Raw genomic sequence first — 27,549 nt, 5'->3', positions numbered from 1 at the left:
GACCCCCTTCCCTCAACCAAGGGCAGACAGGAACCACCAGCCCTCCCCCCAGCCTCCCCCATAGCACCATGTGGGCTTTGTATCCCCCTGACCTGGGATGAGCCAGAGGGGCGATGCCCGAAAGGGGGTGAATCGAGGCTGGGAGGGGGTGGGGCGGTCCAGGTCACAGTGCCACGCGGCCCCCCGGGCCCCGTGGGAACAGGTCACTTGTCCGGCAGAGAGATGGGGCGGAGGGAAGGGGGAGGTTTGTGTGTGCGTCTGTCCCTCCACCCCCGGCTGCAGGAGGCAGGGCTGTGCGTGTGATCACCGAGCGGCTGGAACGGCTGCTGGGGGTGGTGGTGGGGAACCAGCGACCATAGCCAGGGAGGCCGACAGGCGGGAGGGCGGCTCGAGCCTGATCCCAGGAAACAAATATCAGTAAAAACCCACCAGTGTCCCAAAAGAAACTCAGAGACCAAGGGATCGTCCAAATGGAGTCCCCCGAGCTCAGACAGGTATAAACCCCCCTCCCCCCTCCCCCCCTAATAAAGATGAACCCTAAAAATTGAGGTAATCGCGGAACTAGAGCACCATGGAGGGCCGGGCCCCCGAGAAGGGGGGTGGTGGCGGGATGGGGCATCAGTGAGGTCAGGGGGCTGCGGAGTGATGTCGGAGCCCCGGGGACCCGGCTTGGGTGGGGTTGGCGAGACCCCTGTGCGTTGTTGGAGAGACCCGGGTCTGGAGTGTGGCTGAACGGGGTTGGGGCGGCGGAGCGGGCCGGGGATGTCAGCTGGCCCGGCCCGGCCCTGTGGCCTACAGCAGCCCCTCCCCAGGTTGGAAGCGACTCCCGCCCTGAGTGGCACCTCCGTCCTCATACAGGTCCACCAGCTCTGCGGCCGCATCCAAGCCTGAGGCTGCAGGCAGAGGGAAGTGTTCAGTACAGTGCTTTGCACGCAGTTAGTGCTTGATAAATTCGACTGAATTGAAGAGAACCCGAGGGGGACTCATGCAACATCAGCCTGGACGTGCCCACCCTGGTCACCGCCCCCCCCACCACACCCCCATTCCCGCCAAAACCTCCTTCTGGGCCACACCCGCACTCTGGCCCCACCCTCACACAGACCAAAACCCCATGCCCCCAGCCCCGGCCACAATCCCCACGGTGGCCAAGGCCCATTCAGGTCACGCCCCGACGCCGGCCACGCACTCCAGCTCCCTCCCAGGAGGCGACACTCACCCTCGGACTCCTCCAGGCCCAGGATCTGGGGGACAGGGCTGGGCGGGGTCCCAGGGGCCGGCTGCCCCACCAGCAAGTAGCTCTTTTGAGGGGGTGGGATTAAGGGTGTGTGAATGAAGGAGGGCCGGAGAAGGGAATGATGCACGATGAGAGTGTCAGCAAGGGTAAGACCCTCCCGTCCCTGCCCAGCTCCCCCAACCAACCCCACACCACGGTCCCCACCCCCCAGATCTTGCCCATGCCCCCTTCTACGCTTCCCATCTCCATACCCACCAGTCCAAGTTGTGGCAACAGGAAGTGGTCAGGATCTAGGCTGGGGGGCCGCTTGGGGGGCTTCGCCCCCAGGGATGTGGTTCCCACCCCATCTTCTGCTGCACTTGCAAGCAGCCCCCTGAGATGGGAGAGGCAAGGGTGGGTGGGGAGAGATGGAGCTCAGCAGCTGGGCAGGGGTGGGGGGCGGGCAGAGCACGGGGTCTCCTGGAGGACCACCTGCAGCCCACCAGCTCACACGAAAGGATGACTGCATTCACAACCTCAGGCACACACGCTCACGAGCGTGGATTCCCACACTCGCCTCATTTCCTCCTTGCTTGTCCTTTCTCCCACCTTCCCCTTCCCTCATTCCAAGCCCTTTTCTATTTTTCCTCCAAACTAAGTCATTTTGGGCCTGCCCATCTCCCCGACTGGACTGTAAACTCCAGGAGGGCAGAAACGATATGTTATCTCGTTATCACACTTGCAAGCAACCGCCCTACTCTTCTGCAGACAGTGGGGGACAGAAGTGATCCTCTGCATGCAGCAGGTATCCGGTTCAGGGCTCGGCCCACAGTAGGCACCCAATCCATCCATCCCTCTTCATAGAGTGATGGAGTCAGAAGGTCATGGGTTCTAATCCTTCCTCCCTGACTTGTCTGCTGTGTGACCTTGGGAAAGTCACTTCTCTGAGCCTCATTTACCTCATCTGTAAAGCAGGGATTGAGACTGTGAGCCCCACGTGGGACGGGGACTGTGTCCAACCTGATTTGCCTGAATCTACCCTAGTGCTTAGTACAGTGCCTGGCACTTAAATACCACAATGATAATGATAATAACAACAATAATGATAATAATAATAATCATTAGAGCAGGTTCCTAGTAAATCCCACTAATAGAGCGTTCGTCAGTCTCTCCCCAGTGTCCCCACCCGGCTCCCCCCTACCTCTTCCGGGCCCCGGGTCGGGGGGCGGTGCAGGCTGCGGGGGGCTCCCCTGGGTCACACCCCTCCTTGGTGGGCCGGCTGAGGCGGGGGTGGCTGTCCCAGCGTGGTAGGGTGGGTGGCACCGGTGGGCGGGGGGACTCCCCATGGAAGCTGCGGGCTCGGGGCCGGGGCGGGGCGGCCCGGCGCAGGGGTGGCCGGCGGGGCTGCTCGCCGGAGCTCAGCTGGAAGTCATCGTCCATGGAGATGTAGGGAGCCAGCATCTCCAAGTCCAGCGCCTCAGGGGCCTGGCGAGGGCGGCACGGGCCAGCCGGCGCCCGGTCAGTAGGCACACGAGACCCTTCTCCTCCACGATGGCTGGCCGCCGCCTCCCACCCAGGGATCTACCGTCCATCTGTCCATCCTTCCGCCCGCACCCCTGCCTCACCTGGGCCTCATCCAGTGCCGTCGCCCCGGCCTCCAGTTCCCGGTCTGCGGCGAAGAGCCGGTGTACGGCTTCCAGGTCCAGGAACAGCTCCTCTGGGAGGTCGGCCTGGAGACCGGAGGCCGGAGGTCAGGAGGAGGAGGGGTCGGAGGTCAGGGTGTACGGAGGGAGCTTGGGGCATTGGGGCGCAAGGATTAGGGAGGGGTTTGGAGTCTGTGTCTGTCTACTGTTTATTACTAATAATAATGACAATAATAGTTGTGGGATTTGTTAAGCACTTGTTATGTGCCAAGCACTGTTCTAAGCACTGGGGTTGATATAAGCTAATCAGGTTGGTCACAGTCCCTGTCCCACATGGTGCTCACAGTCTTGATCCCCATTTTACAGATGAAGCAACTGAGGCACAGAGAAGTTAAGTGACTTCCCCAAGGTTACAGAGCAGACAAGTGGTAGATGCAGGATTAGAACCCATATCCTTTGACTCCCAGTCTCATACTCTTTCCACTAGACCACGCTGTTCCATTATACTCTCCCAAGCGGTTAGGACAGTGCTCTGAACATAGTCAGTGCCCAACAAATGCAATCGACTGATTGACTGGAGGTCAGGGCATGGGGGTGGGGTCAGAGGTCACGGTGCAAGGAATTTGGAGGTCAGGGAATGGGGGTGGTTGGAGGTGAGGGCAAGGGGGGGAATCAGAGGGGTGGGCAGCATGGAGTAGTGGACAGAGCACAGGCCTGGGAGTGGCAAGGTCAGGGGTTCTAATCCAAGCTCCACTACTTGTCTGCTGTGTGATCTTGGCCAAGTCACTTCACTTCCCTGGGCCTCAGTTACCTCATCTGTAAAATGGGGTTTGAGACTGTGAGCCCCACCTGGGACAGGGGCCGTATCCAACCTGCTTTGCTTGTATCACCCCAGCGCTTAGTACAGTGCCTGGCACACAGTAAGTGCCTAACAAATACCACGATCATTACTAGTATTATTAGGTCATGGTGGTGCAAGTTGGGATGGGGCATCCCGGTTCCGTGGTTGAAGGGTGGCGGGGAGGGGTTGCCTTACCGGGGGTGGGCTCCGGGGGGGCTCCCGCGGTCCCGCGGCCGGGGCGTGGGCCAGCCCCCCGTCCAAGATGGGGGCCAGCAGACGCCGCAGGTCGGGGCTGCAGAAGCGGCGGGGGTCGGCGGCCAGCTCTGCCTCGCTCCGGGCCGGGGGCCGCAGGAAGGCCAGCAGCCGAGGGCCGGGGGCGGCTGTGAAAGGGGGGAGGTGTGAGCCCTGGGGGGTGAGGCCAGAGTGGCAGGTGGTCCCCCCTCCCTCCGCAGCACCCCCACCACTCCCAACACCCCCTCATACCGGAGCTGAGCCCTTCGGGGTCCGTGGGGGTCTTGTCGGGATGGGGGCCAGGCTCGGGGGGCCGGGGGGGCCGCCGGCCCTGCTGCTCCGTCTGCTCCAGTGACAGCACCATTCCCGTCTCCTCTACTCGGCTGCCGGGGGAGCGTTCCGAGTTGGTCCGAGTCCATCCCCTGTCACCGTGCCCTTCCCACCCCGCCCTCCGCCTCACACCAAGCAGAGCCCGTACCTGAGCACGAAGTGGACGCAGACAATGCTCTCGGCCTGGCCTCCGCGACCTCCGGAGATGACTGTGGCCTGGGTCTGGGTCCACAGATAGCCCCCGTTGCGGGCCAGGAAGCGGTACTGGCCTGTTACCGCCTGACCCTTGCTCAGCACTGCAGAGCAGGGAGGAGGAGGTGGACGGAAGGTCAAGGTTTGGCTACAGAGGAGAAGCCCCGCCAGCCGACGAGGGACTGGGACATATCGGGACAACTTGGGAATCCCCCCTGGACCCTCTAGACTGTAAGTTCGTTGTGTCTACCAACTCTGTTATATTGTACGCTCCCAAAGGCTCAGTTCAGTGCTTTACACATGGTAAGTGCTCTACAAATACCATTGATTAACTGATTGATTGTGGGCAGGGGATGTGTCCGTGATAATGTACTCTCCCAAGCTCTTAGAACAGTGATTGATACCACCGACAGAGTGACTGACTTTGGAGAAGAGTGCGGAGGAGAAGGCTCTCGCGGTGTGGGTGACCGGAGGAGTTCATTCATTCATTTTCTTTCATTCAGTCATATTGAGTGCTTACTGTGTGCAAAGCACTGTACTAAGCGCTTGGAAAGTACAATTCGGCAACAGACAATCTCTACCTAACAATGGGCTCACAAAGACCAATAGGCATGAGATACTTGAAGCCTCCCTCCTTTCTTTTTTTTAATGGTTTTTGTTAAGCGTTTATGCGTGCCAGGCACTGTGCTAAACGCTGGGGTAGATACAAGCTAATCACGTTGGACACGGTCCCCACCTCACATGGGGCTCACAGTCTTAATCCCCATTTTACAGATGAGGTAACTGAGGCCCAGAGAAATGACTCGCTCAGCATCACACAACGGGAAAGTGGCGGAGCTAGGATTAGAACCCAGGTCCTTCTGACACCCAGGTCTGTGCTCTATCCACTAGGCTACGCTGGTTTAAAGATCCCTTCATCTCCCCAAGCCTTAAAAACCTCCCCTGGCCCTCACTGTACCACCCAGCTGTCTCCCCATCTCCCGCTCCCACCCTTCCCTTCAAAGGGGTGACCCAGCAGAACAAACTCAACACATCCAAAACCGAACTCTCCACATTCCCTCTCAAATCCTTCTCCACCTAACTTTCCCATCCCAGGTGACAACACCACCACCATCTCCTTCCCGAAGCCCACCACCCTGGTATCACCCTCGCTTCCTCTTCTTTCCACTTCTTGCCTGGTACGTAGTAAGTGCTTATTAACAAATACCATCATCATTGTTATTATTACTGTGCTGGGCACCCAGAAAGCATTTAATGACTACCATTGATTGACTGACTGAGTACTGTACCAGCCTCCTTACTGACTTCGCTACCTCTAGCCTCTCCCCATCCAGTCCAGATTGAGATCGTTTTCCTAAACATAGTAAGCACTTAACAAATACCTTAACTATTCATTATTAAACATCATTCCGCCCCCGTCCCCCTTGCTCCCTCAAACCTCCAATGGTTGCCCATCCATCTCCACATCAGGCAGAAACTCTGGAACACCGGTTCTAAGACACTAGATCAGCTCTCACCCCCAATCCCGCTCTCCCACAACACCCCAGCTCACACTCTGTTCCTCTCAAGCCAACCCACCCACTGTATCTCATTCTCATCTCTCCCGGAACTGAATTCTTGCTTACACAAGAAACAGTGTTGCCCTGTGGATAGGGAAAATTCCTGGAAGTCAGAAGGACCTAGGTTCTAATCCCGGCTCTGCCACTTGTCTGCTGTATGACCTTGGGCAAGTCACTAAACTTCTCTGTGCCTCAGTCACCTCATCTGTAACTGAGGGATTAAGACAGTGAGCAACACGTGGGAAAACCTGATGACCTTGTATCTACCCCAAGGCTTAGAACAGTGCCTGGCACACAGTGAGCGCTTAACAAATACTTTATTATCGTTATGCCCCACTCCTCTTCCTTTTCACAACTGGCAACTATTGCTCTCCCCATCTTCAAACCTCTTCTGAAATCCCATCTCTTCCCAGACACCTTCTTCACTTAATTTCTACTCTCCCCTGATTCCATCCTCGCAGCCACTTAATAACAGTAATAATAACTGTGGTATTTGTTAAGCGTTTACTATGTGCCAGGCACTGTGGGCGCTGGGGTGCATATAAGCAAATGGCTTCTCAGCCTTTGTGAATTCACAATTTCCTGTAGTACCTCAGCTCATAGCTTCCATGCTCTATTAAGTACCAACAAGGGTACAGGTCACCTTTCCTCTGTCTTCCTAGCCCCAATTTGTTTAAGCAGCTGTTGCCCCGCCTGAACTGTGAGCTCTTTGAATCAGAGATCGTGTCTACTAATCCTAATAATAATACTAGTGATATTTGTTAAGCACTTACTATGTGCCAGGCACTGTACTAAGCACTACGGCGGAAAAAAGAAAATCGGGTTGGACACAGTCCCTGTCCCACATGGGGCTCACAGACTTAATCCCCATTTTACAGATGAGGTAACTGAGGGCCAGAGAAGTGAGGTGACTTGTCCAGGATCACATAGTAGACAACTGACAAAGGTGGGATTAGAACCCGGTCCTTCTGACTCCCAAGCCTGTGCTCTACTAGGCCATGCTGCTTCTACTGATTCTCTCAAGCAGACAGTCCAGTGCTCTGCACACAGTAGGCACCTGGTCAATACTACTGATGGAGAGCAGGGGTGAAGGCCACAGGGCAGGGCACGGGGAACAAGGGGAGATGGGTCCGGATCTCACAAGTATGAATGGTCTTGCTGACCGCATCCGAGTCAAGAGCGTGGATGTATTCAAAGGCTGAACAGCCAATGAGATCGTCCGGTGTGTACCCCGCCACTTCCACAATCCTGAGGAGGAGGAGGGAGGAGGAGAAGAGGAGCACAAACCTAGTCACCCACAGAGCACCCCCACCCTCCACCGTGGTGCCCCCCACTGACTCCCAGAATGGTAAGCCCAGCCCCGCGGAGGCACTGCCACCCTCCAGGAGCTGGAGGAAGAGCAGAGGAGCAGGAGGCAGGCTTTGGAGGTGCGTGGGGAAGCAGAGGGACCCCAGGAAGAGAGACCCTTCTGGTGAGGAGACCCCCCCCCCCCCAAGACCTCAAGGGTGGGATAGAAACTGTGCGGAAGTGGGAGCAGCGCTGGGGTCAGGCAGAGCGGGGGTTGGGGTCACGAAGAGCAAGAGCTGGGGTTCAGGCAGCATGGGATTCGGACAGAAGCGCGTGACACAGAGTAGGGATCGGGGTCGGGGTCAGGCAGAAGGGGGAGTCGAGGGTGGAGAGAGGAAGGGCGTTGAGGGGACCGGGGGTGCTGGGGGTCGGGCCCCTGGCCCGGCCCGGCCCCCACCTCTCGTCGCAGAAGGTGAATTTCATGTCGAGGCTGTGGCGGGAGAGGAAGGCCCCACGGCCCAGCGGGGGCTCCAGGGCGCCGGGGTGGGGGATGGCCTCGCAGATCAGCACCAGGCAGCGCAGTGGGGGCTCCCCGGGGGCCCCCCCCTCGGGCCCTGGGTCCGGGGGGGCCGCATACGCCCGCATGTGGCCCGTGCAGTGCAGCACCTGGTGGGGGGGGTGGGGGGTTTGGGGGATGGGCAGAGTTGGGGGGCCACGGCGGGGCGGGAGACAGGAGGGGAGGCCGGGGGATGAGTTGGAGCCCGCGCCTCGTGCCCCCTGAGAGAGCCCGGCCCCTCCCCTGGTCCCTCCATGTGTCCGGCTTTGGGGTCGGGGTGGGAGGGAGCAGGATGCCAGCCACCGGGAAGGCCCCCCCACCCCCACCAATCCCCTGCACCACGCGCCCGGCCCACCCCCGGCCCCTTCCCGGTGCTGACCTTCCAGGTGGCAGCCTTCAGGTTGAGGGTTCGTCCCCTGCTAGTCAGGGTGCTCTTCATCCGCAGGGAGAAGCTGCGCTCCGTGGCCAACGACCCCATCGACGTCGTCGTCGTCCCCTCCTTCTTCTTCTTGGACAGACCTAGGGGAGGGGCGGCAGGGGCTCAGCCCAGGTTCTTGGAAGCCCCCGACGGGGGTGGGAGGGCGAAAAGCGTTCATAGGGCCTGCGGAGGGTGTCAACCCTGTGAGGGGGGTAAGCCCGTTGTGGGCAGGAGTTATTTCTCTTTATTGCTGAATTGTGCTTTCCAAGCGCTTAGTACAGTGCTCTGCACACAGTAATCGTTCAATAAATATGATTGAATGAATGAGAGAGAGAAGGGATGGGTCTCACTGTGGCAGCGGGGTGTGGGGGGAGGGGTTAGTCAAAAGACAATTCCTTTCCCCCCCTTTCAAAGCCTTATTGAAGACACGTCTCCTCCAAGAGGCCCCCCCTGAGTCTTTCCTCTTCTCTCACTCCCTTCTTCTTCACCCTGACTTGCTCCCTTTATTCATCCCCCTTCCCAGCACCATGGCACTTATGTCCACATCTGTAATTATTTATATTAATGTCTCTCTCCCCTTCTAGAATGTAAGCTCATTTTGGGCAGGGAATGTGTCCACTTATTATTATATTGTACTCTCCCAAGCACTTAGAACAATGCTCTGCACAGTGCTCAATAAATGTGAATGAATGAATCAATCAATTTACAGAGCATTTATTGAGAGCTTACTATATACAGGGCACTGTACTAAGCGCTTGGGAGAGTGTAATACAACAAAGTTCGCAGACATGTTCCCCTGCCCGCAACAAGCTTACAGTCTACAGGGGGAGATGGACATTAGTACAAATAATTTATAGTATATTATTTAAATATATGTACATAAGTGCTGGGGGGTTGAAGATGGGGTAAATACCAAATGCCCAAAGGTCACAAGTCCAAGTGCATAGAATGTAGACGAGAGGAAGCAGGAGAAAATAATTTATTTATGTATATTAATGTCTGTATTCCCCAGTAGACTGTGAGCTTGTGGTGGGCATGGAACGTGACTACCAGAAAAGCAGTGTGGCCTAGTGGAAAGAGCACAGACCTGGGGGTCAGAGGACCTGGGTACTAATCCCAACTACACCACTGGTCTGCTGTGCGACCTTGGACAAGTCACTTAACTTCTCTGGGCCTGTTACTTCAACTGAAAAATGGGATTAAGACTGTGAGCTTCATGTGGAACATGGACAGTGTCCAACCCGATTAACCTGAATCTACCCCAGCACTTAGTACAGTGCCTGGAACAAAGTAAGCGCTTAACAAATACCATAAAAATACCCTCTATTATATTGTACTCTCCCAAATACTTAGTACAGTGCTCAGCACAGAGTAAGTGCTCAATAAATATGATTGATAGAAAAGAGGGCTTAATCAGGGAAGGCCTCTTGGAGGAGATGTGACATTAAGAGTACTTTGAAAATGGGAGAATGGTGGTCTGGCATATATGGAGGGGGAGGAAGACCAGGCTGGAGGAGGATTCGAGAAAGAGGTTGGCGGTAGTTGGAGGGTTCTCATGGGGGAGTGGAGAAAGGGGCTGACAGGAGGAAGGGAAGGTCTCACCATAGTGGGGGCGGTGTGAAGGCAGAGGAGAGAAAGACGCTGACAGGGGAGGGGCGAGGGTCTCACTGTGGCAGGGGGTAATGGTGCTTGGAGAATGGGAAGGGAGGATGGATGGGAGGGGTCTCGGAGGGTCTCACCATGGCGTGGGGCCAGCACATCCTGCAGCTCCTCCTGGTCACATGGGTGGACAAAGTCAAAGACGCTGTGTCCAATCAACTCCAGCTGGGGGGCAGGGTTGGGGAGGGGTCAGGAACCTCATTCCATTCCCCACTGACTTACCCCCACTCAGCCCCCAATGCACCCTAAATCTTCCCCACACAAAACCACCACCACCATCCCCCCAGCCCCTGCGTCCGGTGTCTTGTCCCTCAGTCCTCGCCCCCCTGATCCTGTCCCTCTCTCCCCGGCCCCCCGGCCCCCCGGCCCCCAGACCTGGCTGAGTCCCAGGTGCTTGCTGACATTCTCAGACAGGTAGACCATGTCGCCCTCAGCAGTCAGCACCATGACAAAACCGTCGAGAGCCTTCAAGTAGCAGGCGTCCAGGGGCTCCTCGGGACTCCCACCCGCTTGCGTTGCACTCCACTCCCCTGAAAGACCAGGGATGGGACGGGGAGGTCAAGGCCCATGTCACTCCAAGAAGGCCGAGAACGGCCTCCCCATTCCGGCCGGCGGAGTGATGCAGGGGCAGAGCCAGTGTTGGGGGACACAGCCTCCTACGGGTAGAGCCTATTTGAGGCCAAGGAACAATGGGGTAAGGCCAACTGGGGCAGACTGACAAGGGGTGGGCCTATGGAGAACCTCCAAAGAGCAGAGACAATTGGTGGCAGAAAAAACCAAGGGGTGGGGTCGACTGATAGGAGGTGGGGCCTATGAAGAACCACAGTGTGACCCGGGGTCAGGGTCAATGCAGGCAGAGTGACACAGCTGGGGACCAGTGGGGAGGAGAACGTCTCAGGGGTGCTGTCAGGGTGTCGGGGACCCCACTAAGAGTGGGGTAGGACCGGGGACGGGGCTCACCGGCAGCACAGAGGCGGTGCATGCGTAGGTAGCTGATGGTGAGGCGCATGATGGATGCCTTGTCCAGGTGGGCGCTGACCCCGCGGGCGAAGGGCAGAGTGTGTGCCAGCTGATACAGCACCTCTGTCTCCTGGCTCCGCCGGCTTCGGGCCGCATCCCGGGACTTCTCCTTCCGCAGCTCCGTGCTCGACCTGGAGGGGGGCCGGTATCAGGGGTCACGGCGGGAAGGGTCCCTGCCCCGCTTCGAGTAGAGGCCGGAAAACTCAACCCGTCCAAACAGCTGGTCTCTCTCCGCCCCCCCGGGAGGCCTCCCACATGGGATGCCGGGGCCAGATGCATGGATACCCACCTTCCATTCACTCACACCCCCCTCTCCCCCGGCCCATCCACCAGCTGGCCTCAGGTCCCAGGGGAGGGTGACATGCAGGATCAGGTTGGAAGGCTGCCTGGCAGAGGCCCCATCCCAGGAGGCAGGGCTCTTCCACCCCACGGAGCTCACTCCCCACGCCCGGCCACCAGGGCCAAGATCCCAGGCTCCCAGCACGCCGCATGGCCGTAGGACCGGACCGGTGACCGGGCCTGGTGCGTGAGAGGCGCTGCCCGACCCCACGCCACCCCGTCAGCCCACCCACACCAGGGCTCGGGGAAAAAAGGGCCGGTCCTCCGGGCCGGCTGAGACCCCTGCACCCACCCCATCGTGGCGGATCAACTGTGTCGGATAGGCTGGACCTGGACAGGGTCTCTTTGCCAGGGAAAGCGAAGTGGGGAGTGGGAGTGTGCCACGCTCCCCCCCCCCCCCCAGCGGCTCTGATCCCTACACCCCTGCCCCCAGCCGATCCCCACGCCCACCTCCCCTAGTAGGCATCAGCTCTGATCCCCACGCCCCCCTCTCCCAACCCGCGGCTGCGGTGGGCGGCAGCTCCAATCCCCACCCTCCCCTCCCCCAGGCCGCGGTGGGTGGTGGGGCCAGGCCGGGCTGGGGGACATTCTGTTCTGTTTCACTCTGTTCCCTCCGTGTTTGTCTTCCTGCAGCGGGGAGGGGCCGCTGGGGCCTCTCAGGGCCGGGGGCCCAGGCGGGGGCTGGGGGCGGGGAGGGGGCTGGATCCAGGAGGCACACCCCCCTCCCCACAGCCCAGCCTAGCAGCTGAGCCCTCTGTCCCTTTCTCCCCCACCATCCCTCAAACTCTTCTCCCGGCTAGGCAGCCCAGTGCTCAGAACACTGGTTGACACATAGTAAGCACTTAACATATAGCATTATATTATTATTATTATCTGGAGAGACTGGTTTAGGGGCAGGGAGGGAGGGGACGTCTAACAGGGCAAGCGCCCCCCGCACCCTACCAAACTGAGATTCAGCCCTGCATCCCCAATCCCACCCCTTCCCCCTCTCCCTCGACCCATGTCAGACTCCATTCTCCACTCCCAGTTCAAGTGCCCTGAGTGGGCCGGCCCCCAGGTGACTTGGTTTCCTCTTGGGAGGTTCGAGTCAGATACGGAACCCCCAAAACCTTCCAGGCCGGCTCAGGGCCCCGTCTGGGTCTCCATGAATATGCTACCATGTGGAGACTCACAGTGCCCCTAAGTGCACACATATCATGGGTCCTAGCACGTCCCCATGCACCCATGGAGGGGCTGGCAGGGGCGCCAGCATTGCACATGTGTGCCCCAGGGTACCCGGAGGGTCATCGCCTCGAGGGCCACCGGCCCCCAGGGTCAGCAAAGTGCTGGTACACATGTGAAGGTGTGCGTATGTGCGCTGGGCCTACTTGTCTTGCCACGGACAGGCACGTCTAGGTGTGTGCAGGCATCTGGGTTTCGGCTGGGGGGACGGTCCCTTCCATACTTCTGCTTGTCCGCACCCCGTCACCAGGCTCCTCCGTTCCCCTCCCTGCCAGGCCCCCAGCCCCACTTCCAGCCAAGTCCCGGCCCCCCGGCCTGGCCCCAACCCAGCTCCCAGCCCTGCTCCGGCCCGGCCCCCTTGGCTCCCTGCCCAGTCGGGACGTGCGACTCAGGCCGGGAAGGGGGCCGGCTCCCTTTCCTGTGCTCCGGCTGGGAACAGGGGGCAGGGCGACAGCTCCACCAGGCCGGGGGCTCCCCTGTTCCCCCAATTTGGCAGGAGAGGGGTGGGAAGCCACCTCGCCCCTGCCCTGTGTCCTCTTAGCTGCTGTCAAGGAGCCAGGCAACAATGGGGGGACACCAGTCCCTGGCCTCCCCCAGCCACCCCAACTACAGTCTCGGAAAGCCCTAGGGTCTCCCACTGCGGGAAGGTGGGTGGGGGGCCTGGATTCTGAGGCCCTCCTGGTGGGGGTGGGGGGTCCCAGGCCACCACCCCACAGCCGACCAGGGCTCCAGCCTTGGCTGACCCTCAAGCTGCCCAAAGCAAAGCTGGACCTCAGATGGACAACCCAGCACCCCTGGCCCTTTACGGGACCCCAGCTCCAGCATGGTTGGAGTTAAATGGACTGGTGAGAGGGGGTGCCCCATGCTTCCAAGCATCTCAGATCCCCAACATTGGCCTCCAGCACCCCCCGGCCCTGGGCCGCTACTCCTCCTAGGGAAGGCTGGGCCCTGAGCCCCACTGGCCGGAGGGGAGGGCAGCCCGGTAGACGGCCACCTTTCCCAAGGGACGGGTGTGACCATCGGCCAGGCCACCCAGAGTAGGGGCATGAAGAAGGGAGGAGGGAAAGAGGGTACCATGTCCACCACATCGCCCCACCCAGTACTCCCCCACACCCACTCAACGCCACGCTGCTCTCCCGGGGCCCGGCTCGGGGTCCTTCCAACCTCCGGCCCCCACCACCTCCCCCAGCTCCGTCCCCAGGAACCTGGCACCTCTGGATACCTGGCACGGGGGCATCGGAGCGCACGTCTGATGTGTCTTGGCTCCGGGGAGGAGGTGCCCGGAGCTGGGAGGGAGTCATCCGCTCCTGGGGCCCGAGTGCGAGTTGTGAGCAGGAAGGGGTGGGGGGGGGCCCCCGCAGTGGGATGACATGCAGGAAGGGGCAGGGCCAATGGGGGGGTGGGGGGAGGGCACCCCAGCCTGAGCCAAGACCCCACCCCAATCGGGGAGGGGGAGAATGGGTGGGCCCAGAGAAGGCTTTGCTGGGCACAGAGTCAAGGAAGTGGGGAGATACCGGGAGGGGGCTTCTGTGGGAGACCCAGCACAGGGTCAGGAGGTTGGGGGCAAAGCCTGGAGACTCTAACAGGGACAGGAGTTGGACCAGGAAATGGGGGGGGCCTTAGAGGGCTGGACTTGGGAATGGAGTCACATGGGCTCCAGCCCCAGCCTGGACCCCACCCCCAGTGACCAGAACAAGGGGAGGGTCCCCTGAAGTGAAGGAGGGGTGGCTGGCTGGTCCAGTCCCCCTCTGTGGCCCCCTCACCAACATTCCCTCACACTGACACACCCACTCCTGCCCAGTTCACTGCACCTGCCGGACAAGAGGATGGGTAGCACCAGCTGGGCAGCACTGCCCGCCCCCTCCCCCAGGGACCAAAAGGCCAGGTGTGGGCTTGGGTGAGCGGGGTGCGAATGGGGGGGGTGAGGAGGCGTCTGCACCGCCCGCTAAGTTGTGGCTCAGACCCAAGGGGTCTAGGCCCCATCCCAATTGGCTTTGCTGGGCTTCCCAGTCGCCCCTCTCCCCTAGTAGCCGAGGTTGCTCCTATTGATTGCTTAGTACAGTGCTCTGCACACAGTAAGCGCTCAATAAATACGACTGATTGATTGATTGATTGATTGAAGGCTACTGCCAGGGGTGTGGGGGTTGACAAGCTTTCACCCTAGGAATTAGCATCCAGGGCAGCTCCCTGTCCAGCCCCCAGACCCAACCGAGGGGGCATCATCTGAACGGCTCCAGTTGCAGGGGAGGTGGATGACGGACCCCTGGACCTGTTCGGATCCCACCCCGCATCTTTCCCTCCCAAACTCCCCCCACCTCGAAGTTGGTAAACTGGGCCTGGGGATGTGATTTGTGGCCCGGGCACCCCCCTACCTGGCGCGTTGTAGCCCGGGCTCCATGGCTCAAGCCGCCACCGCCGCCGCCACCACCACCAGCCCGATCGATCCCGCCCCCAGACCCCTCCCCAACCCCGCCCCCGCCGCGCCATTGGCCCCCCATCCCCACCCTGGGGGGTCTCCCCCGTCACCGGCCCCCCGCGGGCCGCGCTCGTTGGGCAGCCGGCAAGTCACTCACCGACCCCTCCCTCCCTTCCCCCCGCTCCCCTGTGTCTTCATTCATGAAACCGTACGGATTGAGCGCTTCCTGGGTGCACGACACTGTACTAAGCGCTTGGAAAGTACAATTCGGCAACAAACAGAGGCAATCCCGGCCCAACCACAGGCTAGGAGGGGGGGAGACAGTCATCCAGACAAGTAAACAGGCATCACTATAAATAGGGCTCAAGCGTGGCTCAGTGGAAAGAGCCTGGGCTTTGGAGTCAGAGGTCAATCAATCAATCAATCAATCAATCAATCGTATTTATTGAGCGCTTACCGTGTGCGGAGCACTGTACTGAGCGCTTGGGAAGTACAAGTCGGCAACACATAGAGACAGTCAATCAATCAATCAATCGTATTTATTGAGCGCTTACCGTGTGCGGAGCACTGTACGAAGCGCTTGGGAAGTACAAGTCGGCAACACATAGAGACAGTCAATCAATCAATCAATCGTATTTATTGAGCGCTTACCGTGTGCGGAGCACTGTACTAAGCGCTTGGGAAGTACGAGTCGGCAACACATAGAGACAGTCAATCAATCAATCAATCGTCTTTATTGAGCGCTTACCGTGTGTGGAGCACTGTACTAAGCGCTTGGAAAGTACAAGTCGGCAACACATAGAGACAGTCAATCAATCAATCAATCAATCGTATTTATTGAGCGCTTACTGTGTGCAGAGCACTGGACTAAGCGCTTGGGAAGTTCAAGTTGGCAACATGTAGAGACAGTCCCTACCCAACAGTGGTCTCACAGTCTAAAAGGGGGAGACAGAGAACAAAACCAAACATACTAACAAAATAAAATAGAATAGATATGTACAAGTAAAATAAATAAATAGAGTAATAAATATGTACAAACATATATACATATATACAGGTTCAGTGGAAAGAGCCTGGGCTTTGGAGTCAGAGGTCAATCAATCAATCAATCGTATTTATTGAGTGCTTACTGTGTGCGGAGCACTGTACTAAGCGCTTGGGAAGTACAAGTCGGCAACACATAGAGACAGTCCCTACCCAACAGCGGGTTCACAGTCGCGGGTTCAACTCCCAGCTCCACCACTTGTCAGCTGTGTGACTTTGGGCAAGTCACTTCACTTCTCCGGGCCTCAGTTACCTCATCTGTAAAATGGGGATGAAGACTGTGAGCCCCCCGTGGGACAACCTGATCACCTTGTAACCTCCCCAGCGCTTAGAACAGTGCTTTACACATAGTAAGCGCTTAATAAATGCTATCATTATTATTATTAATAATAATGACATTTATTCATTCATTCATTCAATCGTATTTATTGAGCGCTTACTGTGTGCAGAGCACTGTACTAAGCGCTTGGGAAGTACAAGTCGGCAACATATAGAGGTGGTCCCTACCCAGCAATGGGCTCACAGTTTAGAAGGGGGGAGACAGACAACAAAACAAAACGTGGTATTGAGCGCTTACTATGTGCAAAGCACTGCTGTAAGTGCTGGGGAGGTTACAAAGTGATCGGGCTGTCCCACCTGGGGCTCACAGTCTTTATCCCCATTTTACAGATGAGGTAACAGGCTCAGATCAGTTAAGTGACTTGCCCTAAATCACACAGCTGACATTTGGCGGAACCAGGATTTGAACACATAACCTCAGGCTCCCAAGCCCGGGCTCTTTCCACTGACCCACGCTGCTTCATCGAAATGCATCATTAATAAAATAGAATAAAAGACATGTACGTATATACACAAGCGCTGTGGGGCAGGGAGGGGGGGTAGAGCAGAGGGAGCGAGTTGGGGTGATGGGGAGGAGAGGAGGAGTAGAAGAAAAGGGGGGGGCTCAGTCTGGCTCTTCCTCATGAGCTTCGCCCATCCCGCTACACTCCCGAGTGCTTAGTACAGTGCTCTGCAAGCAGCAAGCGCTCAATAAGTACGATTGAAAGAGTGATTGAACAAACACCCCTTCGTGGTGTAGTGGATAGAGTCATAAGAGGTCATGGGTTCTAATCCCCCCTCTGCCACTTGTCTGCTGTGTGACCCTGGGCAAGTCACTTCGCTTCTCTGGGCCTCAGTTACCTCATCTAGAAAATGGGGATTGAGACTGTGAGCCCCACATGGGACTGTGTCCAACTCAATTTGCTTGTACCCACCCCAGTGCTTAGTACAGTACCTGGGACACAATAAGCGCTTAACAAATACCTTAATAATTATTATTATTGTCTGTTGTGTGACCTTGAGCAAATCACTGTGCCTCAGCCTCATCTGTAAAATGGGGATTGCGACTGTGAGCCCCACATAGGACAGGGACTGTGTCCAACTCGATTTGCTTGTATTCACCCCAGTGCTTAGAAAGAATAGTGCCTGGCACATAGTAAGCGCTTAACGAATACCATAATTATTATCCCCCCCGGGCATTGTCTCTCTATCTCTCCCACCCCTGTCTCTCCGACCTCTCTCTCAAGCCCCCTGACTGTCCCTTCGTCCACCTTCTGCCCACCACTTTCAATCCTTGGCCCTTCAGTCTCCATTTGACCAACTCTCACTATAAACTGGACTGGATCGACGGAGTGTGGGTATTAGTAGGGGTGGGTAGGGGGCACGGCTCTGCCGTCCTCCAACCCCGGGCAACTCTGTTTTCCCCAACCCCCGGGGAGAAGAAGGACGAGGCCACATCTCTCCGGACCCCTGATCGGAACCACAATCGCCCCCGATCTAGGGGGCTCTGGGGGAAATGAGAGGGGCGGAGGGGGGAGAGGAGTCGGAGGGCCAGGCATAAGGATGGAAACTAAATCTCTGAACTGTGAAATCTGCTTGGGGGTGCAACTTATAGCCACTGGTGGACAAGGGCGACTTACAGACGGACGCACCTCATTCAATCGTATTTATTGCGCGCTTACTGTGTGCAGAGCACTGTACTAAGCCCTTGGGAAATACAAGTTGGCAACATATAGAGACGGTCCCTATCCAACAACGGGCTCACAGTCAAGCAGGTTCCCCCTCATATAACAGTATACTAGTTGTGGAATTTGTTAAGCGCTATGTGCCAGGCACTGTACTAAGCACTGGGGTGAATACCAGCAAACCGGGTTGGACACAGTCCCTGTCCCATGTGGGCTTCACAGTCTCTCAATCCTCATTTTACAGATGAGGCAACTGAGGCCCAGAGAAGTTAAGCTGACTTGTCCAAACAATAATAATAATATTAATAATGGCATTTATTAAGCGCTTACTATGGGAAAAGTACTGTTCTAAGCGCTGGGGAGGCCACAAGGTGATCAGGTTGTCCCACGAGGGGTTCACAGTCTTCACTGTACTTCCAAGAAGCAGTATGGCTCAGTGGAAAGAGCAGGGGCTTTGGAGTCAGAGGTCATGGGTTCGAATCCCGGCTCCGCCACATGTCTGCTGTGTGACCTTAGGCAAGTCACAACTTCTCTGAGCCTCAGTTACCTCATCTGTAAAATGGGGATTAAGACTGTGAACCCCATGTGGGACAACTTGATTACCTTGTGATCCCCCAGCGCTTGGAACAGTGCTCTGCACATAGTAAGTGCTTAACAAATGCCACCATTATTATTCACCCCCATTTTCCAGATGAGGTCACTGAGGCCCAGAGAAGTGAAGTGACCAAAGTCGCCCAGCAGACAAAAGCGGCTGAGGCGGAATTTGAACCCATGAATTTCGATGTCCCAGGCATGTGCTCTTCCCACTACACCATGCTGCTTCCCATTTCCCGCCGCCTGGAATCCAGGGCCCCTCCGAAGTACTGAAGAGGGCAAGCTGCTAGGGCAAAGTTGGGAGGGAGGGGAAGAAACCGGTGCAGGGGTCACCAAAACGTTGCTACCCGCCACACTCACAATGAGAAGCAGCGTGGCTCAGTGGAAAGAGCATGGGCTCTGGAGTCAGAGGTCATGGGTTCGAATCAGGGCTCCACCACGTCTGCCGTGTGACCTTGGGGAAGTCACTTCACTTCTTGGAGCCTCAGTGACCTCATCTGTAACATGGAGATGAAGACTGTGAGCCCCACGTGGGACAACCTGATCACCTGGTATCCTCCCCCCCAGCGCTTAGAACAGTGCTTTGCACATAGTAGGCGCTTAATAAATGCCATCCAAGACGTGACCCACCTGTAGCCTGGCTGGCACGCATGCGTAGACAGTGGTGCCAAAGTTTGCACTTGCGCCTGCATTAGGGGTCCAGGACATGCGCAACCTTAAGCAACACCTAAAATTGGCGGGGGGGGGGGGGGGGGGGGGGAGTAGCTTCCCTGGCGCATGCTCCGACTAGCCCCCTTTCCCGTCCTGTCGGGCTCTGTCACATGCACACCAATCAATCAATCAATCGTATTTATTGAGCGCTTACTGTGTGCAGAGCACTGTACTAAACGCTTGGGAAGTACAAATTGGCAGGCCTCTCCTCCCTTCCCCCTACTCTGGCGCGAGGCTGTTACGACTGTGAGCCCACTGTTGGGTCGGGACCGTCTCCCTATGTTGCCAACTTGTACTTCCCAAGCGCTTAGTCCAGTGCTCTGCACCCAGTGAGCGCCCAATAAATACGACCGAATGAATGAATGGATGAGTTTGCCCGACGGGAGCGCGCGGGCGCTGGAACTGGCCAATGAGAAGGCGGGAGAGGAGCTCGGTGGGCGGGGAGGGTAACTAGGCGCAATATTCAATCAATCAATCAATCAATCAATGGTATTTATTGAGCGCTTACTGTGTGCAGAGCACTGGACTAAGCGCTTGGGAAGTACAAGTTGGCAACATAGAGAGATGGTCCCTACCCAACAGCGGGCTCACAGTCTAGAAGGGGGAGACAGACAACAGAACAAAACATAGTAACAAAATAAAAATCAATAGAATAGTAAATATGTACAAGTAAAATAGAGTAATAATAATTCATTCATTCAATCGTACTTATTGAGCGCTTACTGTGCGCAGAGCACTGGACTAAGCGCTTGGGAAGTACAAGTTGGCGACATATAGAGACGGTCCCTGCCCAACAGCGGGCTCACAATCTAGAAGGGGGAGACAGACAACAGAACAAAACATAGTAACAAAATAAAAATCAATAGAATAGTAAATATGTACAAGTAAAATAAATAGAGTAATAATAACTCATTCATTCAATCGTATTTATTGAGCGCTTACTGTGTGCAGAGCACTGGACTAAGTGCTTGGGAAGTACAAGGTGGCAACATATAGAGACGGTCCCTGCCCAACAGCGGGCTCACAGTCTAGAAGGGGGAGATAGACAACAGAACAAAACATAGTAACAAAATAAAAATCAATAGAATAGTAAATATGTACAAGTAAAATAAATAGAGTAATAATAATTCATTCATTCAATCGTATTTATTGAGCGCTTACTGTGTGCAGAGCACTGTACTAAGCGCTTGGGAAGTACAAGTTGTGTGAGTTTATTGTTGTATTACACTCTCCCAAGCACTTAGTACAGTGCTCTGCACACAGTAAGAGCTCAATAAATGCGATTGAATGAATGAATGAACGAATGGTCCTTGGGTACCTAATAGTGTTGTGGACAGGGAATGTGTCTGTTTATTGTTGTATTATACTCTTCCAAGCGCTTAGTATAGTGCTCCGCACACAGGAAGCGCTCAATAAATACGACTGGCATCGCATGGCCCAAGGGTGGACCCCGAGCGCCCTCTGTCGGCCGAGAGGGGGGATCCCAGCCCGCAGCCCACCGTCCACCCGACCCCCGGGGCCACTGCCCACGGGCAAGCGACAGTCGGTTGGGGAGATCAGAAAATGTATCCGGTCCTTCCTCTTCCCTCCCATAAATCGACAGATCCCCCCGCCCCCGCAAATCATCATCATCATCATCATCATGGCATTTGTTAAGCGCTTACTCTGTGCAAAGCACTGTTCTAAGCACTGGGGAGGATACGAGGTGATCAGGTTGTCCCACGTGGGGCTCACAGTCTTCATCCCCATTTTCCAGATGAGGTAACTGACGCACAGAGAAGTTAAGTGACTTGCCCAAGGTCACGCAGCTGACAATTGGCAGGGCCGAAATTTGAACCCATGACCTCTGACTCCCAAGCCCGTGCTCTTTCCATTGAGCCACGCTGCAAATCCCTCCTCCTGCACCTTCCTACCTTCGTCCGGGCTGGGACAGCTCCCTGGGGTGATGGATAGAGCCCGGGCCTGGGAGAGAGAAGGACATAGATTCTAATCCCTGCTCTACCACTTCTCTGCTGGGTGATCTTGGGTAATCACTTCCTGCCTCTGGGCCTCAGTTACCTAATCTGTAAAGTGGGGATTGACACTGTGAGCTCGTGTGGGACAGGGACTGTGTCCAACATGATTTGCTTGTATCCACCCCAGTGCTTAGTACAGTGCATCTCCCACTTCCTTCTGCATCACCCTGACTTGCTCCCTTTGCTCTTCCACCCTCCCAGCCCCACGCACTTATGTGCATATCTGTCATTTAATTTATTTCTATTGATGTTGTCTCCCCCACTCTAGACTGTAAGCCCACTGTGGGCAGGGGATATGACTTTTTATTGTTGTACTTCCCCAAGCACTTAGTACAGTGCTCTGCACACAGTAAGCACTCAATTAATACAATCAAATAAATGAATGAATGAATGGTACATCCAATGACCCATGGTATCTCTATCATCCTTGCAATTTTGCTAATTCAGTTGTATCATACTCTCCCAAGTGCTCAGTACAGTGCTCTGCACAGAGTAAATGCTTAATAAATATTATTGATTGATTGATTTACCCATGGGATCCATTTCAGTCTCTTCAGGACTGCCAACACTCTTCATGTTCCCCTCACACAGCTCCCACCTTTCCCCCAAGGACCCACTTAATAATAAATAAGAATAATTGTGGTATTTACTAAGAACTTACTATGCGCCAAGCACTGTATTAAATGTAGGGGTAGATACAAGAAAATCAGGTCAGGCATAGTTCCTATATTAATTGCATTAATACAGAACCTGTATGCCAAACAGGAGGCTACAATAAAAGCAGAATATGGAGAAACAGATTGTTTTCCCATTAGTAAGGGTATAAGACAAGGATGTATCTTATCGCCTTATCTGTTCATCCTTTATACGAAATACCTAATGAGAGAAGCCGGATTGGATGAAGATGAACGGGGAGCAAAGATTGGAGGAAGGAATATAAAAATCATCATTATGCTGATGATACTACCTTACTAGCAGAAAGTGAAGAAGATTTGAAGGGCTTATTATAAAAAGTTAAGGAATCGAGCAAAAAGATGGGCCTCCATTTGAATGTCAAGAAAAAACATATCATGACAACTGGAAGTTTTAACACATTTGTAGTGGATGGAGAGAAGATTGAAATAGTTGACAATTTTTCTCTCCTGGGATCAATAATCAATAATAAAGGAACTAGTGGTCAAGAAATATGCCAAAGATTAATGTTAGGAAGACTTGCTATGAAGAGCCTGGAAAAAGTCATGAAAGGTGCTGATGCAACAATTGCCACAACAATACAAATTGTCAATTCTATAGTGTTTCCGGTGACAAAGCATGGATCCAAAAGCTGGACAGAAAAAACAGGATTGAAAGAGCATCAATTTTTTGAAATGTGGGGTTGGAGAAGATTTTTGTGAATACCATGGACTGCCCAAAAAAACAAGCAAATGGAATTTGGAGCAAATTAAGCCAAAGTGGTCTTTGGAAGGCCAAATGACTAAACTTAGATTAGCATATTTTGGACACATAATCAAGAAGACTAATTCTCTGGAGAAGACGCTAATGCTAGGAAAAGTTCAGGGAAAACGAGGAAGAGGCAGACCAGCAGCTAGGTGGATAGAAACCATAACAGCAATAAAGGAAGAACTGATAGCAAGGTTACGGATTATGGCAGAAGGCAGGATATTCTGGAGAAAATATATCCATAGAGTCACTATGAATTGGAAACTACTCGACAGCACTTGATGATAATGACATTCCCTGTCCCACATGGGACTCCTAGGCTAAATAAGAGAGAGACTGTGTCTTTTTTTAGATGACATTTGTTATGTGCTTACTATGTGCCAGGCACTGTTCTAAGCGCTGGGATAGATTCAAGGTAATCAGGTTAGACACAGTCCTTGTCCCATTTGGGGCTCACAGTCATAACCCCCACTTTATATAGAGAAGTGAAGTGAAGTGCCCAAGGTCACACAGCAGACAAGTGTCAGAGTTGAGCTGTGGGGTTTTTTTTGGCATTTGTTAAGCATTTACCCTGTATCAAGCACTGTTTTAAGTTCTGGGGCAGATGCAAGTTAATAACGTTGGACACAGTCCCTGTCTCATGTGGGGCCCACAATTTAAGTAGGAGGGAGAACAGGTATTAAATCCCCATTTTACAGTTGAGGATGCTGAGGCACAGAAAAGTCGGATGACTTGCCCAGGGTCACATAACCAGCGAGTGGTGGAACAGGATTAGGACCCAGATCCTCTGACACTCCCTCCTCCCTGCAAGGCCGGAGATTTCCCCACTAGTCTACATTGCGTCTCACTTCCCTGAACCTATTCAAATTCCTCTGCAGGAACTGGTTGATGTTTCCAGTTGGCAGGATTTCCTGCAGTAACTCAGCCCACACACTTTCCAACCACTGTGGGAGCAGCCAGCCTTTGAATTGTTATTATTATTATTAACAATGATAATAACAGTATTTGTTAAGTGCTTGCTATCTGCCAAGCACTCTACTAAGTGCTGGGGTAGATACAAAATCATCAGGTGGGATACAGTCCCTGCCCCAGCCAGGGTTCACATTCTAAAAGAAGCAGCTTGGCCTAGTAAGTAGAACATAGGCCTGGGAATCTGGATTCTAAACCCAACTCTGCCAACTGTCTGCGGTGTGATCTTGGGCAAATTACATCACTTCTCTGAGTCTCAGTTTCCTCATCTGCAAAATGAGGATTCAGTCTGTGAGCCCTAGGTGAGACAAGGACTGTGTCCAATCCAATTTGCTTGTATTCACCCCAGCACTTAGTACAGTGCCTGGCAGATAGTAAGCACTTAACAAATGCCACCATTATTATTATTGTCAATGATTGCTTCAGTAGTGGGCCGTGGGAGGAGAGGTGGACAGAAGTGAGAGCACAAGGGCCCAAAGGCCGTTGCGAGGGATACAGTCTGGAGGGGATGAAAAATCAATCAGGGAAGTCCTCCTTAAGCACTCCCCTTTGTTTGATTTGAACCTGCTCCCTCTCCCCTGGGCGGGTGACCTCCTCTGCTGTAGCCTCAGCTACAGGTTTGGATGAGCAGCCGAACGCGGACCTGGGAATCAGAAGGACCTGGATTCTAATCCCTGCTCGGTCACGTTTCTGCTGTGTGACCGTGGGCAAATCACTTAACTTCTCTGTGCCCCAGTTCCCTCATTTGTAAAATGGGGCTAAGAGTGTGAGCCACATGTGGGACAGGGACTGTGTCCAACCTGATTAACCTGTATCTACTCCACTGCTTAGAACAATGCTTGGAGCATAATAAAGCACTTAACAACTACCATTATTATTATTATTATTATTATTATTATTATCTGTAATTTTATTTATTTGCATTGATGTCTGTCTCCCTCTAGACTGTGAGCTCATTGTGGGCAGGGAATGTCACTGTTTACTGTTGTAGTGTACTTTCCCAAGCGCTTAGTACAGTGCTCTGCACACAGTAAGCACTTAATAAATACAACTGAATTGAATTGAAAAATTGAATATTATTATGACCCGGCTTCACCCTGCATGACTCTGAACTTTTCGATCCCTTGTACTTCCCCAATCAATCAATCCACCAGTCATATCTATTGAACACTTACTGTGTGCAGAGCACTGTACTAAGCGCTTGGGAGAGTACAATATAACAGAGATGGGAGACTCTTTCCCTGCCCTGAAAGAGTTTACAGTCTACACTTTAGACCCCTCAGTAGGAGACTCCTCTAGGGGATGAGTCACCACCCCTCCCAGGTCCCCGCTGTTTTCCTAGGAGCTAACTCGAATCCTTCTCACTGCAGAGGCTCCCCTCTCACTGCAGAGGCTCCGGTCCCTTCCTGCTTGTTCGGGCTCTGGCTTCAGACCCCAGAGAAGAAGGGCTGTGGGACTCGCTTGGTTCCAGGCAGGGCTTGGCCTCGAGCCTGAGCAGGTGTTTCCTAAAACGAATAGGAGGGGAGATTGGGGGGAGGCCCTGAGTCAGGACCATGTCTGAACCCGAGCTGCGCCCCACCATTCATGGGTTAATTAGCCATGGGAATTCGGGGGCATGAGGGTCAGGATCTCGAGGCCTGTAACGCCTTCCCTCCTCATATCCATCAGACAATTCCTCTCCCCCACTTCAAAACCTTATTGAAGGCACATCTCCTCCAAGAGGCCTTCCCTGACTAAGCGCCCCCTTTCCTCTTCTCCCCCTTCCCTTCTGCATTGCCCTGACTTTCTCCCTTTGTTCTTCCCTCCTCCCAGCCCCTCAGCACTCATCTCCATATCTGTCATTTATTTATTTGTATTGATGTCTGTCTCCCCCCACCCCCCCCACCAGATTGTAAGCTTGTTGTGGGCAGGGAATGTGCCTGTTTATTGTTGTATTGTGTTCTCCCAAGCGCTTAGTATTGTGCTCTGCACACAGTAAGCGCTCAATAAATATGATTAAATGAAAGAATGAATGAGACGATGCCAGGTTCATCTGGGCAGGAAGGCACAAGGGGCTCCTGATAGAGGGCTACCTTCTCCCCCGGACCCTGCTGCCTCTTCAGCACTTTCCCTCAGCGCCCCCACCCAACAAAACTCCATCCCCTCAACCCCGGCCCAGCCCCTCCACCATCTCCAGGCTGACCCCTCCCCACATCCAGGGGGGTCCCTCTTAGTTCAACGACTGGAGACCACCATCCCCCTAACCACCATGAGTGAAGGCCCTCAGCCTACCCCCAATCTCTCAGCAAGCAGAGACCCTCTGCCTCCCACCTCACCATTCAGTGAGCATAGACCCTCAGTCTCTCTCCCATCCCTCAGAGAGTAAAGACCTTTGGCCTCTCCCTTCCCTCAGTGAGCAAAGACCCTCAGCCTCCTCCCATCCCTCAGAGAGCAAAGACCCTTAGCCTCCTAACTTGCCCCTCGGAGAGCAGAGACTCTCAACCCCTCCCCCATCCCTCAGAGACGAAGACCCTTAGCCTCCCAATCCCTTAGAGAGTGAAGACCCTCAGCCTCTCCCATCCCTCAGAGCAAAGGAGCGAGCATCCCTCAGCGAGCAGAGACCCTCTGCCTCCCACTTCATCCCTCAGTGGGGAAGACCCTCAGCCTCCCCCATCCCTCAGAGAACAAAGACCCTCCCCCTCCCCCCCCATTTCTCAGCAAGCAGAGACCCTCAGCCTCCCTACTCCCTCCCCCCACCCCTCAGTTCCTTCGCCCCCGACTCCCCCCCGGCCAGGGCCGTGACGTGGAGGCTGGAGAAGGTGTCCGGATGTCTTGCATTCTTTCTTTCATTCCTGAGATTCCACTCTTCATTCCTACCTTTTCCCATGCTCTCCCAAACCAGGCTTTTGGCTCTCCGAGCTCCGAAGGTACCGAAAGAGAGACGTATTAAAGCAGGAAAGCTTCTGGGTTCTAAGGATTCCCCCTGCCACGGGGTTCCCCCACTCCCCGGGTGCCGGTGGCAGTCTCTGAAAATGCGTCCATCGGCCGGCTCCTCCCTCCCATACTCCCGGAGGAGAGAACATTCATTTAGTCAGTCAGTCAATCGTTGTACTTATTCAGGGCTTACTGTGTGCAGAGCACTGCAATAATAATAATGATGATAATAATAATAATGATGATGATGGTATTTGTTAGGCGCTTAGTATATGCCAAGCACTGTTCTAAGCGCCGGGGTAGATATAAGGTAATCAGATTGTCCCACGTGGGGCTCACAGTCTCAAGCCCCATTTTATAGCTGAGGTAACTGAGGCACAGAGAAGTGAAGTGACTTGCCCAAGGACACACAGCAAACAAGTGGCGTAGCCGGGATTAGAACTCACGACCTTTGACTCCTAAGCCTGTGCTCTTGCCACTAGGCCATGTTGCTCTAAGCGCTTGGGAGAGTACACTGTAACAATAAATAGACACATTCCCCGAGCACAACGAGGGGGTCAGGGGCACTGAAAGAAGAAGGGAGAGAGTAAGTCCCTGCTGACCCCTCCCCCAGAGCTAAGGGGAGGTCTGATTTTCCCCCATCCCCCCCAATGCCCCCACGGCCCCCAGCCCATTCCTCTGACCGCTGGGAGAAGGGGAAGACTGTATTCGCTTTGTGGGCAGGAAACGTTCTGTTTATTAATAATAATAATAATAGTGGCATTTGTTAGGTGTTATGTGCAAAGCACTGTTCTAAGCGCTGGGGAGGATACAAGGTGTTAAGGGTGTCCCACGTGGGGCTCACAGGCTTCATCCCCATTTGACAGATAGGTAACTGAGGCATAGAGAAGTGAAGTGACTTGCCCAAAGTCACACAGCTGACAACTGGTGAAGTC

At 54.7% G+C, this 27,549-nt stretch overlaps 1 protein-coding gene across 1 annotated transcript; it reads right to left on the bottom strand.

Moving 5' to 3' along the window:
* Positions 1 to 515: 515 nt before the first annotated feature.
* On the bottom strand, positions 516 to 14,927 carry HIF3A (hypoxia inducible factor 3 subunit alpha). Its single transcript, XM_038766863.1, has 15 exons — positions 14,882 to 14,927; positions 10,890 to 11,080; positions 10,305 to 10,459; positions 10,010 to 10,094; positions 8,232 to 8,371; positions 7,754 to 7,962; positions 7,151 to 7,257; positions 4,407 to 4,554; positions 4,181 to 4,311; positions 3,893 to 4,077; positions 2,839 to 2,943; positions 2,415 to 2,698; positions 1,490 to 1,607; positions 1,217 to 1,298; positions 516 to 893 (listed from the first exon to the last, which is right to left on the bottom strand). The coding sequence occupies exons 1-15, from the start codon at positions 14,905 to 14,907 to the stop codon at positions 793 to 795; spliced, it is 2,067 nt and encodes a 688-aa protein (XP_038622791.1). The 5' UTR covers positions 14,908 to 14,927; the 3' UTR covers positions 516 to 792.
* Between the last annotated feature and the right edge of the window lie 12,622 nt (positions 14,928 to 27,549).

This window comes from Tachyglossus aculeatus, chromosome 26 (assembly GCF_015852505.1).
Source record: "Tachyglossus aculeatus isolate mTacAcu1 chromosome 26, mTacAcu1.pri, whole genome shotgun sequence".
NCBI classification, from domain to species: domain Eukaryota; kingdom Metazoa; phylum Chordata; class Mammalia; order Monotremata; family Tachyglossidae; genus Tachyglossus; species Tachyglossus aculeatus.
Note: the sequence above shows the minus strand (reverse complement) of the source record. Positions and strands in the feature narration are given on the sequence as shown.

What these genes read in the sequence shown, in the direction of transcription:
- HIF3A (XM_038766863.1), bottom strand. Translation starts at nt 14,907, where the DNA reads ATGGAGCCCGGGCTACAACGCGCCAG. An exon ending in TGAAGGCTGCCACCTGGAAG is followed by an intron (nt 7,963 to 8,231) that starts GTCAGCACCGGG and finishes CCCCCCCACCAG; the next exon opens with GTGCTGCACTGCACGGGCCA. An exon ending in CCCCGAAGGGCTCAGCTCCG is followed by an intron (nt 4,078 to 4,180) that starts GTATGAGGGGGT and finishes CCCCTTTCACAG; the next exon opens with CCGCCCCCGGCCCTCGGCTG.